We start from the raw sequence: 19238 nt of genomic DNA on the forward strand, positions 1-19238 counted from the left end.
TTCCAATAATTGCGCCTTGAAAGATTTCTTGGCCCCTGGCGCACCTTGTCCTACTTTGTTATTCTGCACAGATGAGGATGAAGTTGATGAAGAGCTTTTAGGAGCAGGTTTCTTGCTCTCATTTCCAGGTTTATCCCAACAATCATTAGTGTCATGACTAGAAGCCTTGTTTTTTAAGCCTTTTGCAGCGCAAATATTACAATGCTTCTTCTTTTTAACTTTCTGGGAGTTGGCTTCTTTTGATTTGCCTTTGCTCTTCTTTGCAGAATCAATCTCCATTGCATCTGAGTCAGATGTATTGCCATTGCCTTTATTGCCATTGCCAAAGATTGCACTCTTAGCCTTTTCAGGATGCAAAGCCTTGTATGCTTTAAGCAAGAGATCAGGATACTCTTGCTAAGCTTTAGGTAGAGTACCATTCATTTTCTGAATAACCAAAGCATTTTTAAGCTCCTGAGGAATAGCTTCCTTAGGTTTATCAATGAGAACACAATCTTTATATTCTCTGATATAAGCTAGAGTGTGATACTGTTTAGAGTACTTATTGAAGTCCCTGTTTTGTCAAGGCTTTATTCAACCAAACTTGTGTAAGCTCAAGCTTTGCCCCTTCATTATCATCATACTTGCTATAGACATCTTTAAGTCCTTGGAGGAAATTCTCTCAAGACCTAAGGCCTTCTCCATGTCCAGCTTTACCATAGTATTGGTTTACATAGATTGTGACTGGAGATCTAAGGCAAGTAGTGCTGCTACAACTGGTGTACAACTTCTGTAGTACTATTGCATAGGGCAATCTGGTTAATCCAGTTAGCTAATTTGAATTTGCTGTCTGGTCCAGAAAAAGTATAGCTCTGAAACTTTAAGAGACTTGGAACAAGGTTCAGCACCAGCCTCAGCAGGAGATTTGTCCAGCTGGGCATCATATGGTGTAAGAAGAAGGTTTTCCTTGTAGTCTCCACAATTTACAATTTTCATGGGAAACTTCATATTGGATGTAGACATTCTCTAGGCAAAGCATTTGGCATAAGTACCATATCTCTTGACAGCAGACACAGTACAAGAAGAGTACAATACCTCTTTACAGCAGGTATAGTACAGGAAGAGTACAGTACCCCTTTACAGCAGGTACAGTACAAGGAAAAGGGAAAGGAAAGGGAAGGGGGTCCAAAAAGAGTGACCTGTTGAGGTGCACAAGTCTTGATGGTCTTGATGCAAGGGAGGGGTTCTCAACACAGGTTCCCAAAGCCTGTGCAGCAAATGGTTTTTGAGAGCATGTTACACACTCTCAGTCTTCACCCAGTACTGGCTGCTGTCCTAACCCTAAGGCTCTAGCTGCCCTGAGACACCAGCACTGTTGCATAAAGCAGTGAAGCCCCTTACACCTGGGGATCAGCAAGTAGGTTAGCTCTGTGGTCCTCAGTGGACCACCCTCATGCATTGCCCAAGCAACCTTCAGACTAAGATGCATAGCATCCAGACTACAAGGCTACAATAGGGATACAACTGAGGTGCTTCCCAAGAAGACAACTGTCCTTTTCAGTAACAGAGTCTTAAAATCCCCCAGAACCCAAGCAAGCCAACAGACAAGGCACCTGCAATAAAGCCACACCTGTTGCTCTTTGACAGCAACAACAGGCAAAGAAGCAAGACTTAACAAACTATCACAAATCTGCAACTCACCTAGTTTCTTGATATGATATGGAAGAGTGATAGAAGGAGATTAGCAGTGAAGCTTAGATGGAGAGCACAGAGATGTTGTATGAAGACAAAAGATGTTGTTAAGTCTGAGGCTCTAAGGCTCAGACTGTCTAGCTTATATACATGAATTCTATCTAGGACCCCAGATACTATACTAAGACCTCTAATACTCTATTTGAATAGTAGCACATGGTGTGCTTGGTAATTGTCTGGTTGGAAGACTTCAGGTACATTCCAGAACAATGGTTCCTTAGCAACAATCTGAGAAACCATATGGTACACTGGGTAATCCTGGGAAACCACATGGTGAAGCCTGGGAAACCACATGGTGAAGCCTGGGAAACCATATGGTGTAGTGGGTAACACTGAGTAAATATATAGTACTCTGGGTTGCTCAAGCATGCTTGGCAACAAGGATCAACATCTAGACATCTAGCCTGCCAAGGCTGTTACTAGTGCGATCTAGATCTAACATAATTCCCCCTGGATCTGATCTACAATCTGAAGTGTCTAGAATGGTCTAGAACAAGTCCAATGGTCCACTCCATCTTTGGAATATCTAGTGATATGATAAGATAAACATATGGCACAGATAAGATAAATGTTAGATAGGGATAAGATAGTGAAATCTGTGACACTGGATTGTATTCAAGGGGTTCGAAGTAAGACGGAAATTGCGATAAGTCAGAGAGAGGATCATCTCCTGCGTGTAGAAGAGCAGTGAGACTCATTCTGGCAGTAAGTGGAAGGCAGAAATTTAGGTACTCACTTTTTCTTCAACTCAACCAACTGGCATCGTTACGCGTGAATACGTATCTTGTTGATGTGTCTAGTAGACCAAACAACCTGGAGAACTTCTAAAAGGAGAGAATAAAAGTCCTTGCCAGAGAGATGTGGGTGAATGTGTGGGTGAACGCCGGAAGAAAACCTGTGGGAGATGTTACGGTCACACTAAGCGCCCTATACATTGCTCCCTTCCATCAACAACGAATTGTTCCACCATGCGGTTTTCAGTCCGAATTCGCCGCCAATCCTCGCCAATCGTGCCAATCTCATTGTCAACTAGAAATTAAGCATAGTGCACGTGAACTCGTGCACTACATTGAACCAACAACACCGTTTAGCTCTGCCTTTAATCTCTTATCTCATCAACTTTTATCGACATGAAAGGTGCGTATTTCCCCCCTCAGTTCTACATAAAATGCTCCTGAATTTTCTGTAGGGAGAGGTGGAAGTAAGGAGCACAATGGCAAAGGGAAGAACTCGGAGCATGGAATCAGGGAGCTGACAGGTGTGGATGTAGACGGTGTCCAAGGTATGTACCCATATCCATCTTAAATGGAGAAGGTGATTTATTCCTTCTACGATAGCTCTGCAGTTAATCAATCGCAAGAAGGTAACGAATATCATTACCAGTGAGTTCTTTGTTGTAGATGTGAAACCTCGCCTTATTTTCTTAACGTCAGCCCTCAAAATTACGGTTGTCAACAAGTGTCACCCTCTTGAACAGGCTTCAAAAGTCCAGACTCTTGATCAGATGGACGTTGCAGGTGAGTCGTCTGAGCTTCTTTTGTTCTCGTTTGCATTCGCAGCTAAATAGAATGCCCGTACTCAGGAGTCAACACAGACTTGGAACACGTTCTTTGTATGTACTTTTCAGAGTTTTCACCCAACCAACTGCATTCACCTTGGCAACAGCGCAGGCAGCAGGGAATTCTGCCTCAGCTAGCAACGGCGAAAAGTCAGCGATGCTGGCTTTCTATGTCACCGATTCTGAAGACGAGGATTTGCCGAGGGCTCTACAAGAAAGCAAGCAATGTACTGATTCTGATGTCAAATGGGAGGACGCCATGGGTGCGTCCTCATCACGTATGCAGGTGCGTTCCTTACCTTTTGAAACTTTCGCAGCGCAATTACCAATGGGCAGAGAACTTGGTCCCCTGCGCCCAAAGCACTTACCGGTCAACGCCTCCCAGCCACTCCAACCCCTTCCAGTGCCAACCTCCCCCCTCCATACCGTACAGCGATTCCCTCTGCAATTTCCACTGAAACTCCTCATCCAGCCCAGAAGTGGAGTGCGTACTTAGTGTACAAAGGATCTGTGCCCGGGGTCTTCACAGAATGGCAAGTATCTTCACTAAGTACCTTCACTAAGTTACTGATTCGTCGGTCTCAACAGGTCTGCGGTCTCTCGAATCGTTCACACCAGTCCTACACCGATTTATAAAGGGTTTTCCAACGTATCTACAGCGAACAAGGTCTACTGAGGACTCCTCCAAGCCGGTGTAATTGGAGCTCTGAATTCCCTAGTACGAGAAGGCGGCGATCAGTTCTTTCTGGTTACTCTTGGGTGTGCTCCTGGGGTTTATACATCTGCGTGAGTATTTCAATAGTTTATTTTGTGCTGCTTGCCAAATTGCTAAGAAAATGCAGATTAACTGCCATATCCAGTGGCCTCGGCTGGGGCTTGGGGACCCTCTTCGTATTGGAGAGCGAAACTCTCGCAAATTCAGCGTTTGTTGCAGAGTACATGGCAGGTCGAGTGGAGTTGGGGTGGTCTGTAGTTGAACTCGAAGGGTAGATAAGGACGAATGCCTTTCCCCGCACAGTAGAACTTTTCATTCAATTTGTAGCCTTATATAGCAGATCAATTAGAGAGAGAAATATCGCGACTCTAAACTTGCCTATGAAATAAGAACATGAACCTGCAAAATGTAGAGCCATCCAGCCGGCGAAGCAGATCAGTGAACGCTCGATTCGTTGACTTCAAAAATGCCTCGTACTTTTGCGCGATATTTCAGAAATGAGGCTGACGAGTCGTTGAAGAGCAAAGAAAAAAAAGATACGCATACTTATTAACCAGCACATGACGTTCTTCAGTATCGTTTGTATGCGAGGGCAGTACGAGTGTGTGCACCGCAGCCGATTTCTGCAACACCAAGTTGATGAGTTTTTGTTTCATGTTCATCGACTTCAGAGTTGTGATTCAAGATTATGCATTTCATGGTCCCATTCTAGTAAGTGTCGCCAATAAGTCAACAGATGGCTTCAATTCAGATTCCAGGTATCCTGACAAGCATTTCTAGATATACATGAGTGAGTTTTTGTTTGGATTGTGAAAGTCGAGCTTGAATGCTGAGCATTCGGACATTTGGACCGCACTGAAACGTCGTTGCATGCACTTGGTTCGTATCATGGTCAAGAAATCGAGCACATGGAGGGCGATTCTTTATGTATCAAGGGAATGCATAGCGTACAAGTGGTGTCCGATCTACGTAGAGCATACGAAGTCCTTCCTCAATTCTTCCAATGTAGAGAACATGTTTACCGCCCATTGCCAGCGGCATGCCTTACGGGCCATAATCTCTGCCATCTCCCCTGGTGAATTGGCCATAATCTCCACCTCCATTCGACCACCGGCATCTAACCATCGCCAAATACCCCCTGCTGTGTATTGCGTGATGGAATAACGAGTTTCGCCTGACTGCACTGGTGTGTTGGAATGTCGAAGAAGCGCTGAAGGTAGGAGAATAGTGCAGCCTGGTGGAAATTCAAGGAGAATTTTGAGATCCCAAAGAACCAGGTGGCCGCCACGCTCGTAGTCGTATGAACCAGCAGACGTCACGGCGCACATCGAGTGGGCGGTGTTCTTGGAGTCTGTGTGGTCAAGCGTGCTTGTCTGCGGTCCGAAGTTGACGGTAATGCAGGCAAAAACGCTGCGGGGAAAGTTAAAGCGTAGGGTGGGTTCAAGTTCGAGCAGCACTTTGTTTCTTTCAAAGTAATAGTGGTAGTTTTTGGGAGACCAGGCAGCGAAGGCAGCTGGGGGGCAGTCAAATTCGTATCTTAAGAGGGGCGATGGTACTCACCGCTCTGGGACGTGGCGATTGTTTCAAAGCTGCTGTCAGAAAGCAGCTTTTCCATCATTTCTCGTTGAGCAGCCAGGCGCCTTGGACGCGGTTGTCCCTTTCCAAACGATATGCCGAATGCAGCAGCAGGCCAACCAATTCCACGGGTGTGGTTGGTTTCCTTTAGACTAAACTTCGTTTCCCGACATGCGCTCTCGATTAGCATCGCTGCGCGATCTATTTGCTCCTGGTAATGCGGGTTGTTGATTTTCTTGACGGCTACAGCAAGCACCCTCCCGTTCTTTTCGACGATGGGTTTTGCGACGCTGATGAAAACTTAGCCACGATAAGTGCGAACAAAAAAAACACCCACGTTCCATCCCATTTCACCACTTCAAAGCCCTGGCTTTTGAACCACTCTAAAGAACACTCTACAGTTCGTCCGGGTGGCTTTTGGTCGATTCCAACATATGCGCCGTGAGCTGCAGGTAGGTTTTCTGCGACGAGAGTTGGCACTTCCTTCGGACTGGCGCGGTCCAGACCGCTCCGCGTATTGTACTCAGTAAGATGGCCGGTCTTCTCATATTTGCTGGACCTCTTCTTCCTGCGCTTTCGATTGGCATAGGACTGCTGGTGCTCCTGCTCCACCGAAGTCCGCTTCTTCCCGCTGACGCACTCGTTGCTTTCTTCCGCACCTTTCTTCTCCAGCACCTCATCTGCCTCGTACTCCTCGTTGTCCTGCTCCTCATCCCGCCCTTCTTCCTGGGCCAACATCGCCTTCCTCATGAACTCGCCAACATCCAAGTCTGCAGCTATATCTACAGGTTCAGCGTCGAAGATTGAGATCGATGGCTGCAGTTGCTTGAACGATTTGCCGTTTCGAAGCTGCAGCAGAAATGTTGAGTAAATAGAAGAAAATGGAGAGGGTAGGTCACCTTTCTTGTGTCCATCCTTGGAATTCGCCTGACAAGGCAAATTGTTAGCACCGAGTCAATAGAAGGTAAGGGGGAGAGGAGAGCGCTGCATGGTAAAGGCAGCCGCTATATTTCTCTAGATCCATAATTTGAATCAGGTAGAAAAAGCGACTGAAAGAATAAATGAAAGAAAAATGAGGGAAGGCTCACCGTAATTGGTGGTGGTGGTGGTGGTCGGTACTTGTGCTCGGTTGGGTGTGACAGACGCGTTAATGTTTGGCGTGACAGACGCGTTATGTGTACTTCACGTGAAAAGGATTCAACACTCACAAGCAAATTCAAATGAAGAGAAGATGTCCATTGACGGCAACCAACGCTTCCAAGAAATTCCGCCACGGTGGGGGAAAGACGTCGATAACGGATGAAGGCAGATCATCAAGACTTTACCGGCGACCTGAAATCCAGAAACTGAAGACCGCCGCCGCCGCTGAAAAAGCCCTGGATCAACACAAGTCAAACTCAGCATTTGCTTCTTCCTCTCGTGATGATTTCGATGATTTCAACACACCTGCTGACGATGGAGAGTATGTGGACGACGTGCTAATGGGAAGAACTGCCCTTCCTGTTAGTCACGAAGGTGGAGAAGTTGCAGAATTATTTCTAGGAGTACAAGGCAAACGGTACGTTGATTTCTTCAAAATCGCATTTACTACTGACATGTGTGAGGTTACAGGACATATACAGACTATCGGAAGCGACGTGATAGAACAGAAAGAAGGACACAAGCCTTCTTACCTCAGATGGAAGCCATGACAGACCAACATATGGCATACGTCGAGGAGAACGGACTTGAGTGGATGAGATCGGATGCTGGGGTTCCAGAACCAGGGATTGGTTGCATCCCTGTGAGGGCTGTTGATCTCTTTAGTAAGTTCTCGTTCCTTCTTCGACTTCCCCTACTTATTCTCAGCTCAGCCACCCACTGCTGCTATGTCAAGGTTGAAGGTCAAGACTTTGTCTCGAGCGCCATGGTCCGGCAAGGCCTATTCCCCTGCTCCCCCTCTTCAGCTACCGTTGGCATATCTACTCGCACACTCGAATTCTTCCGCATCGAGTTTCTCAGGTGCCCAAGAATGTCGATCCAGCCATTCATCAAGTCTCTTTGCGACCTTCATGGGGTGCCCTACCGGCCCTACCTGGCACAGCAATTTTCCATATCCTTCGACCTGTATCTTGACGTACTTGCCCGCGTGCGAAGGCGCGTTATGGCTGCAGTGGAACGCGACTCACCTCACTGGCGACTATCCAACACGTGTCCCTGCTGTCGCTATCATTTGGAAGGGGAGAAGAGGATGAAATTCAGTATGATAGCGTGCATGGACGGCAACGACTCCCTCAAACGGGTGGCTCGACGAGAGAACACCATCGGCGACGACGGAAATGAAGTCAGAGGAGGGGCGTCAATTGAGCAGGACGATAGCCGGGTAGGAGGGGGGGACTACTTCTTGAGCCAGGAAGAGGTCAATAAATGGGGAAAAGGAGAATTGAAGAACATGCCAGCTGGTGGGAATGAGGCCAATCCAGGGACCACGAGTCCATGCTCTGAACGTTGGAAGAACCTGAAAGAAGAGCTGACCTCGAAGATGTGGTCAATTTACGACGAGACAGGAATCTTTGCGTGCATCTGTCGGCACGGATTCCTCCTGATACTTGTCGATATGGTCAAGAGCGGGGAACAGTAAGTGTTCGTTTCTAATTTGCTCACTTGACTCAACTCTTGCGCGTTAGGGCCAAGTACGCCCTCTCTGTGGTCAACAAGCTGATTGAATCCCTTGGAGAAGACCTGGCCGTGGGGTACGACATAGGATGCGGCTTCAAAATCACACTCTCCAACAGCCCTCTCGGCCCAGAAGCCAAAGCTAAGAACTTTACTTGCCTGGTTGGGATCTTTCATGGACATGGCCACGGACGCCTTTGTCAAACAAAGAAGCTTGGAACGTACGTCAAAGGGACTGGGACTACTGATTGCGAGGGCTGCGAGAGGCTATTCTCTAGATCGAATGCCCTCACGTCATCTGTACGACATGCTAGTGCCTTCCATCGACGCCAGGCAATAGCTGCATGGGGCGAGCATCAGGACGACTTTGACGCATATGCCAGGCTGGCAAAGAACCTCCTCGCAAAGTACCGCGATGCAACGAAGACACTTGAAGCTGCACCAATGCTTGCAGAGGCAATGAAGGACCTTGGAGTGAAGTCTACCTCGGAGTTTTCAAAATGGCTTGAAGAAGAGCGATCCTATCTTTCTTCCCTCATCAAGGAACCTTTGGAGGAAACTCTTCAAATGGAGTACTACCGAAAGCTTGTCGATCTGAAAGCTGCTGAGTAAGTAACCCTGTCTGCTTCTCAAACACCACTGACCCTGTCTGTCGCTCAGAGAAAAACTATCGGTAGCCACTCGGTCGTGGATGATCTCAACGCCAGCTACCATCGAAAGCGGCCAGCATGATAACACTCGCAAGTTCGAGACTCAACGACGACATGCCCTAGAATTGCGAGATGACCTCAAGAGTCAGATCCAAGCTCTTGAACTCAAACTCAATGTCAGCACCCGCTGGAAACCAGGGTGTGAGGAATGGAATAAGGCAAAGCAGATGGTCTTCATGTCAAGATTCCAGAGAGCTTTGGATCGCCTAGAGGGACTGGTGGTTGCTAGGCTGTTTGAGCTCACTAGGATGAATATGTCTCAAACAGGTGTGTGTCCCTATACCTCGCCTATGGCATTGGATCCTGATTTTGGATAAGGGTACAAACTACGAAAGCACATAAGTCATGCCCTCAAGTCCCGCTCGCAGGCCATATGCACAGCACTTGATGAATACAACTCTGCTGCCCAAGAACTAGTACCGCCACGCCCTGCACTCGACTGGGACGAGGTCGTCAAATACACCTTTCTCGCTGATTTTGATCTACTTCGCGATACTCGACAGGACGTCCGAGAGAAGCCTTGGGCAAAGCCAGCCGAACGCGCTGCAATGGATCGGTACTTCAAGATCTGCCGAGCTCAAGAGGAGATCGAACGGCTAAACATTGAAATCCGACGACTCGCAACGTATATGGAGGATGAAGGCCTATATCTCACGCGCAAACTTGAGGAACACCGCCTAACGAACCCTGCTCTCGCCCATCAAATCGCTGTGTACAGAGATCGCCGCGGAAGATACAATGCAAAGCACTGGAAGGACCTCCGCAAGATCCAGCAGCTTCCTGGATTCACCGGAACGCTACTTCCCGGTTACGGTGCCCTCTCATACGTTCGCGACACGACTAGCAACACGAATAGCGACGGGAATGACGACAATGATCTGAGCGATGGGGAGCGTGAGATGGAGAAGGAGCTTGATGAACAGGGTGGGGAGGAGGATGGGGAGGACGAAGAGGAGCTGGAAAGGCGCTTTGAGGGGGTCGTTAGATTGATGCAGGAGTAGTGTACATTATGCTGGTTTACTGTGGAATACGCCCATATACATATACAACAGTAATCTTATCTCATCTGTCTGTGCCTGATATGGGATATCCCGATGGATTGATGGGAGGGCGGCAGAGGCGGGCGGGAAAATACCCGAGGGGAGAGATCACACGGTATGTCATTTACGGATATACCTACCTACCGACAGATTGATGGGAGAACGGCAGAGGCAGAAGTCCACAGGAAATATTGCGAAGATATTGCGGTGCACAGTAATTGACCTTCTGGTATCCTACACAATGCGACCACCCGGGGCTCGGTTGTATTGTACAGGATACATGTTACGGGATTATCAGGTGAGTTATTTTTTCCCACCACTCCCTGAATTGATATCATTGTTTGGCCAGAATTTTAACCATTTCAGCACTGTATAACCATGGTTGATGATAAAAATATTGGAGGTGGGTAGAACTATGTATTTTTGGGTGCTGAACTCGAATTTCCAATCAGCTTGATGATAGGATGTCTCCCTACTGCACTATAAATAAATAAAATTTATTCCAAAATATCGGAAATAATATCCATTTATTTCAATGAAAACTGATCCATTTTGTGTAATCCTGGGCTGGTTTCTGGGGTTTCCTGACCCTCTAAATTTGACTATGAGGTTAGCTAAGCTCTCCCACCCCTCCCAGAATTGATACTCTGGTGTGATTCAATTTCTGATCAATCCAGCACTGTCTGAGTAAGGTAGGTGATAGAAATGGGTGAGATGGGTGGTAGTATGTGTTTTTGGGTGCAGAATCCAAATCCACAATCAGATTGATGATAGGATGTTTCCCTGTGACAATATAAATGAAAATATTTTATGCCCAAATATTGGAAATAATAGATATTCAATAAAGAAGGCAAATCAAATATTGAATCACAGGGAATTTGGGGGAATGTTCTGGATATATGTAACAGCCTGCCTACCAATTTTTGGACCTTAGAAGTGACAGCTGACCCCCCTAGGCAAAAAAATGCTAAAAAAGCGAAAAATAATAGTTTGGCCTAGTAGTACCATCAGAATGGACTTCAAGTACTGTTTTAGACCAGTGTTCTGCTTTCTTTGTAAATGTCTTCAGTGATAGAAACTCTTACTACACTGTCTTCTAATATAAATCTAATTTACCCCTGCAATTCTGTGTAATAACCTATGCAAACCTTTTGCCCCAATTGCCCCAATTAGTGATTAGTATATAAAGTGTGGTTTTCTCTACCATTTTGGGTGATTACTTATGGAAAAACTCATATAACTTTTTGCCCAATTAGTGCCAATTAGTGTCAATTAGTGATTAGTATCAATTAATAGAAATTAGTTTTGGATTAGTATCAATTAGTTTTGGATTAGTACAGATTATTACTAATTATTACTAATTAGTACTAATTAGTAAAGTAGGTTTTCTCTGATGTTGTGGCAGGAAAGGTCGACGTGCGTAAACTCTGTATCATTCTCATCCTTACTTGACAAAACTAAATGAATTATCTTCCAGCCCGAATACACTATCTCAATCTTCTGCGTGTACGACGCCAAAAAACCCAAGCAAAAGCGAAACTTGCCTTTCCAATCCCTCGCCCGCCTACAGGAGAACGGTGAATCGTGGACCGCAGACCCTGCTGGATGGCTACTCGGGAGGACCAACCTTTCACTTTCAGACAGCTCGCTCGAGTACAAGCCAGGAAAACAGACAACTGAGAACTTGAAGAGTTCTGAATATCGAGATTTTGCAGGACGTACAGTCCAAGCCAACAACAGTCCCCATTCACAGCATGGCAGTGTCGCCTCGAAATACAAGAACCAAAATGGCGAGGACAGTGATGGAGAGGACAGTGATGAAGACTCGGAGGTGCCCACTGGGTACTTTCGAGAGATGTCGTTTAACGAGCTGTACGGTGTTCATAGTGATTCGAGCCGTTTGGAAAATCGTTCAGTAAGGAAATAGATCGCTGGTTCTTGAAGCATCTGACACTCCGATTAGCTTCGCGGAAATGTCACTGACAATGACTCGAACGATGATATGGAAGAACACGGAGTGGATACAGAGGAGAAGATTTCAAATTTCCTTAAGATGAAGGACATCAAGCAGAATGACGACCAGACGATCATGATCACCAAACCGATTGATCAAATGGGTGAAATGAATGCACGGTGCGTATGACAGTCATTTGCGAATCCCGCTCGCTATAGAAAGGCTTGTTCTTATTTCAGCGGGAGGTTTGCCTGTCTCATGATCTCAAATTTTACTAAGCCTCTCCTTGATAAAATGGGTGAGGAAGCAAAGGTAACTCACATCTTCCGCATGTTCTGCCCTCAAGTTCCTTCATTCTCATGCCTATTAGAAAGCTGCCAGCTACCTCAACAACATCAGCAAAACCCAAGAGTCCGTATCATGAATGGTACGGGCCCACATCCCTGGAACGGTTGGGACAGGATGGGAGTCCTGTACCATCGTGATGCGACCACCCCATTGGGGGCAACCTTGTATATTATGTAGCTAAAATGTACGGTAGTTCACAAGATGTAGCTAAAATGTACAAATTTGCGCTCATTATGTATCTAGAATGTACAATAGCCTCCATCATGTATCTGAAATGTACAATTTGCATTCATCATGTATCTAAAATGTGCAAGTTGAGTCCAACATGTATTTAAAATGTACGGTTATCAACAAAATGGAGTTAAAATGTACAAGTTGGGTCCATCATGTAACTAAAATGTACACAAGGGTGTAAATATGTATATATTATGCAGTCAGTATGCTTATGGATTGTGCACTCGACGGGCTATAATGAGAGAGGGGCACACAGACAACAAACATACAAGCAACGGAATCATCATTCAATACATACGATACAATGTACATAGGGCAATTAACAAGCAGTAGCACGCAGGAGGAATTAAGCCGATTGCACGAATAGAAGAACATGACGGAGGCTTGGAGTTATTACTTGGAACGAAATAGTTAGTAGCTGATAATCGGTATTAAGATAAAAAGACAAATACCTCATTTTTGATGATGGTGACGACTTCCAGTCAGGCGAGGTGGTAGTAGAGGTTGATTGTCGTTATCGCTTGCTTCTTCCTCCCCGTCTTCAATCACCTCGACGGTCGCCTTCTTGCGATAGCTTCTCGACTTCCTTTTCTTCTGAATAACGGGATCCTCGTCGCTGTCTGGCTCAGTTGTAGAACCTTCTTGATCAGTAGCCTACAAGACATGTTAGTAGGGTTAACAAGACAAAGGAGTGACGTACGGCGTCAGCACGAGAAACCTCGGTCTTCCTGAACTGAGTCCCAGCGGCAACTATTTGCGTCTCATAGATATGGCGTTCCTCTGGATACTCGATGTTGGCCGCTTGGGAAGGGTCCGTGTCGTTAGATGGCGTAGGGTGAACAGTACAACTAGACGGAACGTTGACACGGGTAGCAGTGGCTGCAGGGTCAGTGGCTGCAGCTTCTCTCTCCAATCGCTTCTGCTGCCACTGAAGTTCCATTTTCTCTCTCATCGAGTTGGGGTGAATCCTGGACTTCTTGATTCGTTCTGTCTTGTTCTGCTTGCTGTTGAGGGAAATACCAGATATCCCAACCCTAGATGCAGGTAAATTAGAGAAAAGACTTAACTAGAATCAAAGGGAAGCGTACGTGTTCCACCACTTTAAGCATTGTTCCTCAAACTCCGGATCACCATTAAACGTATCGAGGACTGAGTCCCATACGTCTGTTTTTGGTATGCCTTGATCGTCAACACGCCAATCATTGCTAGAGCCGATAGCGTGAAGAGCCTGGTCAGGGAGTTTACTGGAAGCTAGCGCAAATCATTGAAAAAACAAGTCTGACCTGAACAACAGCGTACGCGATGGTACGCTTAGTGACTCTGCCCAAGTCGTGCTTAGCAGCCGTACCCCCTTTACCTTTCATATTCTTCTTTCCGTGGTTTGCTGCTGCCTGCTTTCCGAGGAAAATACATTTCCAGCACTGTAATTGTTCTGTCAGTACCTGGACAAACGTTGAAAAGACACTTACTAGTACTAGAAACAAAGATTGGAAAAGGCCACTCTCGATATCCGTGGGGTCGAAAATTCCGTCTTGATACATGCAGAGGCCGAAATCATCTTCGTTATATTGTATTTCGCCGTTTTCTACCTTCTCCAGGAACCTACAAGCAGTAAGTGTTGATTAAAAGATGTGAACAAACTGAAACATACTGTTTTTGGTCTGCATCGAACTCGGCGACCATAGCGGCAGGAATCACCACACGGGCAATCTGCGGATGATTGAGGCCTCTTGTTAGAGACTTCGTGGCATGTGGATTGATAGGCGGGTTGAAGGAATCGATGCCGAGGGCTAGTTGAAGGTAGTGTAAGGCATTCTCTTTCAGGTCTCGCGTATCCTGGGTTCTTTCGTCACTGGAACTGCGATCAAGCTACCGGATACAATGAAGGCAACAAATTGTGAAGAAAGTAGTGGCGTACCAGCTTAGCCAACTCATCAACCATTCCATCCTCAAGCAGCCTGTCCATATCACGTAGCAAAATATCTTCTCCTATCTTCTTCTTCAAGATATTGAATGCTTCAAGACAATCGGCCCTATAATTTTTGAGTGATTAAAGTGAACAAAAACCATCGGAACACTTACTTAACACTATCATCTGTAGGTAGTCCCATTGAAAGCTCCGAGTCGTTGCCAAGCTCAAATGACTCGATGATGCCAGTGTAAAGGATTTGAATCCAGCCAAGGTTGGGGTCAAAACTGCTAGCGATCCATCTGGCAGTGTCCTTGTAATCGTCTAACCGGTTTCCTAGTCTGCAGAACGGAAGTCGGAATCGTCTTATCGGAGTGCATATAGCTTACTTTTTGACAACTAATCCTTTCGTTTTTGCAGACTTGTGATGATGAAGGAGTTCTACAATAGATGCCGGGCCTCCCTTGCGTTTCTTCGGGTTTTGTTGAGCGGACCGATCGTTCCTGGTGCTGTTGCGCCGCGGTTGTTCATCTCGATCATCTCGATGGTGTTGGCGACGAGAGTCCTGACACTGGTGATTTTGGTGATGGGGGTTACCGTTGGAACGCATGGATCGATAGGGCATAGTGGTGGTAGGAAGGAGACTTTATTTGTGGGGAGAACGCGTCGCAATCGCGCTCGAAGGCACCTTGACAAATATTTGCCCCAAACGCGATGTGGGACATGTGATAATGGCATATCCGCCCACCGGCATTTCCTGGCTATGTCTGTTGGCTTCACTGCCGAAGCAGTTACTAGTCCCTTGAGCCACGAAGAGGCCAGACATATTCAAGGGGAGTTGTCAGTAAATAGAATCATAGCTAGTAGGTAGATTAGGTAGCTTTATATATGTGTTTAAGATAAAATGTACCTATAAAATACAGTTGGGTATCGTGTGCAAGAAGGGTATCAAGATATAAGAAATACAAATACAACTATGTTAAGAAGAGTATCAAGATGTTAGAAATACAAATACAACTATGTTTTTTTCCAATAGCCCTGCACAATCTTGTCCTGGGATTTCTTCCACTGATTTATTTCCCCCTCAAGAACCTTCGTTACCTTTTTGTAGTCCACAGATCCACAGACAAAACACAAGCATCTTCCGGGAGGAATTCCACTGGCTGGTCAAATAACACACGATACTTGCTCAGGATGAACGAGTCCTTCCTCAGTTCAAAGCCGCACAAACGAAGATTCCCGTCCGACGCTCTGTAGTTGGTTGCCCTTATCACGATTTTATTCGCCTCAGGACCACGTAGGATGAAGATGGGTCCAGAAGTAGAGACCAGGGGGCAGATCGGATGCACTTGGGCATTGTAAGGGATTGTTCGCTCCTTGTTGTACCAGAGGATCACTATTTTCCTTTCGCTACCACTGCCAATCATGTACACGTCCACTTTTTGGTCCTTGAATACCTTCGTCTCGATTGTCCCCGTAATTTTCGCCTTGAACTTCAGCTCCTCTTCGTCCACCGTGTGAGGGATATTGTACAGCCAGGCCTGGCTAGGGTTCGCATGTCGGGCCAGTGTTTGCGTAACCTGATTGAGGGTGTCCTGTGTTGAACTTGAGGGGCCTTCATCGGGGGTTATCGCCCATTGATCGTCACCAGTACTGTCGTTATTGGGTCGAGGTGTACTTGCTCGGGGTGTACCAGGCTCGGGCCGGGGTGGAATCGGGGTTTTTGAGACGGTGGAAGCGCGAAACATTTGAGGGTGGGTATAGGAGATTGGTGGAAGGAAGAAGAACTTGAATGGCCGCTCGATGATGTGGAGCGGTAGCTCCCAGTGTCGGTCAACTACATCGTCGTAGTCTACCAGGTGGCGGGCTCCTTGTTGACCCTGCACAGTGGACTCGACGGTAACCTTCAAGCGGCTGGCTGTCTTCTGTTGAATGTGAACGTCGACGACAAAGGCCTGTAACCCATGAAGTGGCCCCTTCCCGGTAATAAGAACTTCGTGATTTACCCAAGGGACTCTTCCTGTTCTCGTCTCCTTCAGCTTCTGTGTTGCTTCGGAGTGAGTCAAGATGTAGTGGTCGTGGGGGACGCGTTGTAAACGAAGCCGTGCCCTCCAGTCCTCTTGAAAACGGAAGAAAGTCTGGTTTGACTTGATGATGTTGGGGCCCAATTTCGCAGCATCGACCCAGGATGGAACACGGTCTCCGATTCTGCGAGATAAAGATGTCAGGTATCCAACAGCGTTCTCGTCACGCCGCTTGGACCGAAAGCAGTTGGTGTAACCGACAAAGTCATAATTCAGGTTGTCTACCATGTCCTGAATAGTGACTTCGCCAGTTTCTGTGTTGGTGGAAACGACAATGCCAGAAACACCAGATAGATGGCGAACATAGTCGCCAATGAACCATCGTTTCCGGATCGCCCAGCCAAAACAGAACCGTCCTTCGAAAGCAGCTCCATCGGAAGCATCGACATCACGCCGCTGAACAATGGGGCCAGCGGCGGACTGATCGCAGACTATCCCCTCCTCGCCAGCATGCTCAATGACGTCTCCTATATCGAACCTCCAGTCATCGATGTGAGGGAAATGGGCGAGAACTTCTCGGTGACCGCTTTTGAGGAAGAGGCGGCCTTCAGTAGAGCTGGGATGCTTTCCAAGAGGCTTTAACAGCCGGAAGGGGAAGCGCTTGACCAACAGCCCGTTCTCGTACTCCTTCAATGTGTTTTTCTTGCCCCAAACACATAACTCATCCGGATGTCCGTCAAAAGCAGCTCCATCTCGACACAAAGTTTGCTGGGAGCGCTCGTTCCTTCGCAAGTTGGGAGTTACACTGTGTTGGTCACAGCGAGGGAGTAAAGCAACCATGTATTCGCCCTCAAAGATACCTAGAACAATTGCCGGGTCATTCGTGTAGTATGGAATGAATTCCGGTTCTTCGGGAGGGTTGCTGTGGCTGCGTTCATGTTCCGTTAATGATTGTTCTTCCGGTTCTTCCGTTTCCGTTAATGAAGACTGCTCCCGTTCCATTGATGGGGGGTCCGGTTCCGTTAATGAAGGCTCTTCCGGTTCCGTGTCCGACTGTTCACCCTCTGGATTTCTCCTCCTCTTCTTCTTCGTTCCTTGTTCAACCTCTTTACCCTTCCTCTTCCTTCCACTATCCACCTCCACGTTCTTAGTCTTCCTCTTCCTCTTTTTTGGTCCAGCAAGACGAACCCAAGATCCAATTTGAATTTCCGCAGGGAGCAACGAATTATCACAACCATCTGTAATGGCGTTTACAATGCGTTGCAAACAAAACGCAATTTCCACGGGATCGGTAACAAGCCGCATATCAACCCATGCGGGGCCTGAAGTGTTTCGGAGGATGTACGAGCAGCCTCGGAGGACAAGTGCTGCTTTGTGATGGTCAGAAAGTCGAACGTGAACGAAACCGCATCCGCGGTACTGAAATTGTGCGGATAAGATGTTCGTGTCTTCAGGATGGTTGGCCTTGAAGTCGACAATGAAGTCAAACACCTTCTGTTCGCGTCGTTTCTACAGAACCTTTAGTATAGTAGGGATGTAAAGTGTGGCACCAATCCATACCTTGCATTTGACAAACCAAACTTCGGCTGTCTCTTCATCATTGAGATCGTCGTTGATATTGTCGAGCGTACGCGAAGAAGGGCTGGGATCGCTTGCGTAAGTGTATTTATCGAGAAGTGCGTTGAACTGAGCGTTGCCAGAACTGCTCTGTTCAATGCCTATATTCCGGTTTATTGTAATGTAGTCGATAGGCCTGCCTGCATCTTCTGAATCTTCGTTAAGGTCATTATTTATGAATTCATTGTCTGAACACCAAATCCGTTAGAACAAGGGCTAGTAGCAATAGATTAGATTGCAACATACCTTCATCTTTGTCATCTGAGCCACTCTCTTCATCGTCAACCATCGCCTCCAAGTCCAGGTAAGGGCGAATAGCATCCATCGACGGCCGGGAAGTAGAGACTGGTCGTATAGTTGAGACTGTTGGTGCAGGGGTTGGCGCAGAAGAGACTGTGGGGGGAGAGGGGGGAGGCGAAACTGGCGGTGTAGAGACTGGGGGGGGAGAAGGGGGAGGCGAAACCGGCGGTGTAGGAGCCACAGGTTGCGCTGGAATTAATGTTGTTCGACCATCGAGCGACCAGACTGTGCCCGTGTACCACCCTGTCGTCGCTGAACCTACAGAAAAACGTGTTTCAGCATCGAGGTAACGTTTTTCATTTTTTTTCACACTGGTTTGTGTTTCTTATTGTTGTTTCTTTCACTCATTTTGCGTCTATCCGACGCCTTATTGATATTAAAATGTATTCTAATCTACTTTTAATCTACTGAGGAGAAAAAACGCTTACTGGACATGGTGGACAGCGAGCGCGAACGCTCAGCGTCGTTGATGATAGTGGTTGAGGCAAAAGAGTAAATTAATTCAAACTCCGATGCGCGGCCCAACTAACCTCGCAAATTGTTGCAAGGACCAAACACATGCAGGTTTCGGCCGCCTCGGGGAAACTCGGGCGTCTCGGGCTTGACTTTTTCCCCGAGGCGGCCGAAACCTGCACGTGTTTGGTCCTTGCAACAATTTGCGAGGTTAGTTGGGCCGCGCATCGGAGTTTGAATTAATTTACTCTTTTGCCTCAACCACTATCATCAACGACGCTGAGCGTTCACGCTCGCTGTCAGTAAGTCTCTCTCTTCATTACCTTTAATCTTTTCAGTAGAATTAGAATAGCCTTGAGTAAATATGCTATAGAAATACATTTGAGTGAAATTATACGTGAAATCAACAGCGGAA

The 19238-nt window shown here is 46.8% G+C and overlaps 3 protein-coding genes across 3 annotated transcripts; 1 reads left to right on the forward strand and 2 right to left on the reverse strand.

Annotated features, from left to right (window-relative positions):
- Nucleotides 1–11377: 11377 nt before the first annotated feature.
- On the forward strand, nt 11378–12362 carry E1B28_007949 (uncharacterized protein; the record flags this gene model as incomplete). Its single annotated transcript, XM_043152733.1, has 5 exons — nt 11378–11404; nt 11462–11899; nt 11948–12117; nt 12178–12250; nt 12309–12362. The coding sequence occupies 5 exons, from the start codon at nt 11378–11380 to the stop codon at nt 12360–12362; spliced, it is 762 nt and encodes a 253-aa protein (XP_043010819.1).
- Nucleotides 12363–12973: 611 nt separating this feature from the next.
- Nucleotides 12974–15054, reverse strand: E1B28_007950 (uncharacterized protein; the record flags this gene model as incomplete). The annotated part of the gene is made up of 9 exons (XM_043152734.1): nt 12974–13174; nt 13221–13554; nt 13609–13748; nt 13804–13941; nt 13990–14122; nt 14172–14389; nt 14439–14553; nt 14603–14770; nt 14819–15054. The coding sequence occupies 9 exons, from the start codon at nt 15052–15054 to the stop codon at nt 12974–12976; spliced, it is 1683 nt and encodes a 560-aa protein (XP_043010820.1).
- Nucleotides 15055–15526: 472 nt separating this feature from the next.
- On the reverse strand, nt 15527–18805 carry E1B28_007951 (uncharacterized protein; the record flags this gene model as incomplete). The annotated part of the gene is made up of 4 exons (XM_043152735.1): nt 15527–17962; nt 18014–18258; nt 18317–18628; nt 18799–18805. 4 exons carry the CDS (start codon nt 18803–18805, stop codon nt 15527–15529), a joined length of 3000 nt encoding a protein of 999 aa, XP_043010821.1.
- Between the last annotated feature and the right edge of the window lie 433 nt (nt 18806–19238).

The sequence above is a fragment of the Marasmius oreades genome, chromosome 4 (assembly GCF_018924745.1).
Source record: "Marasmius oreades isolate 03SP1 chromosome 4, whole genome shotgun sequence".
In the NCBI taxonomy this organism is placed as follows: Eukaryota; Fungi; Basidiomycota; class Agaricomycetes; order Agaricales; family Marasmiaceae; genus Marasmius; species Marasmius oreades.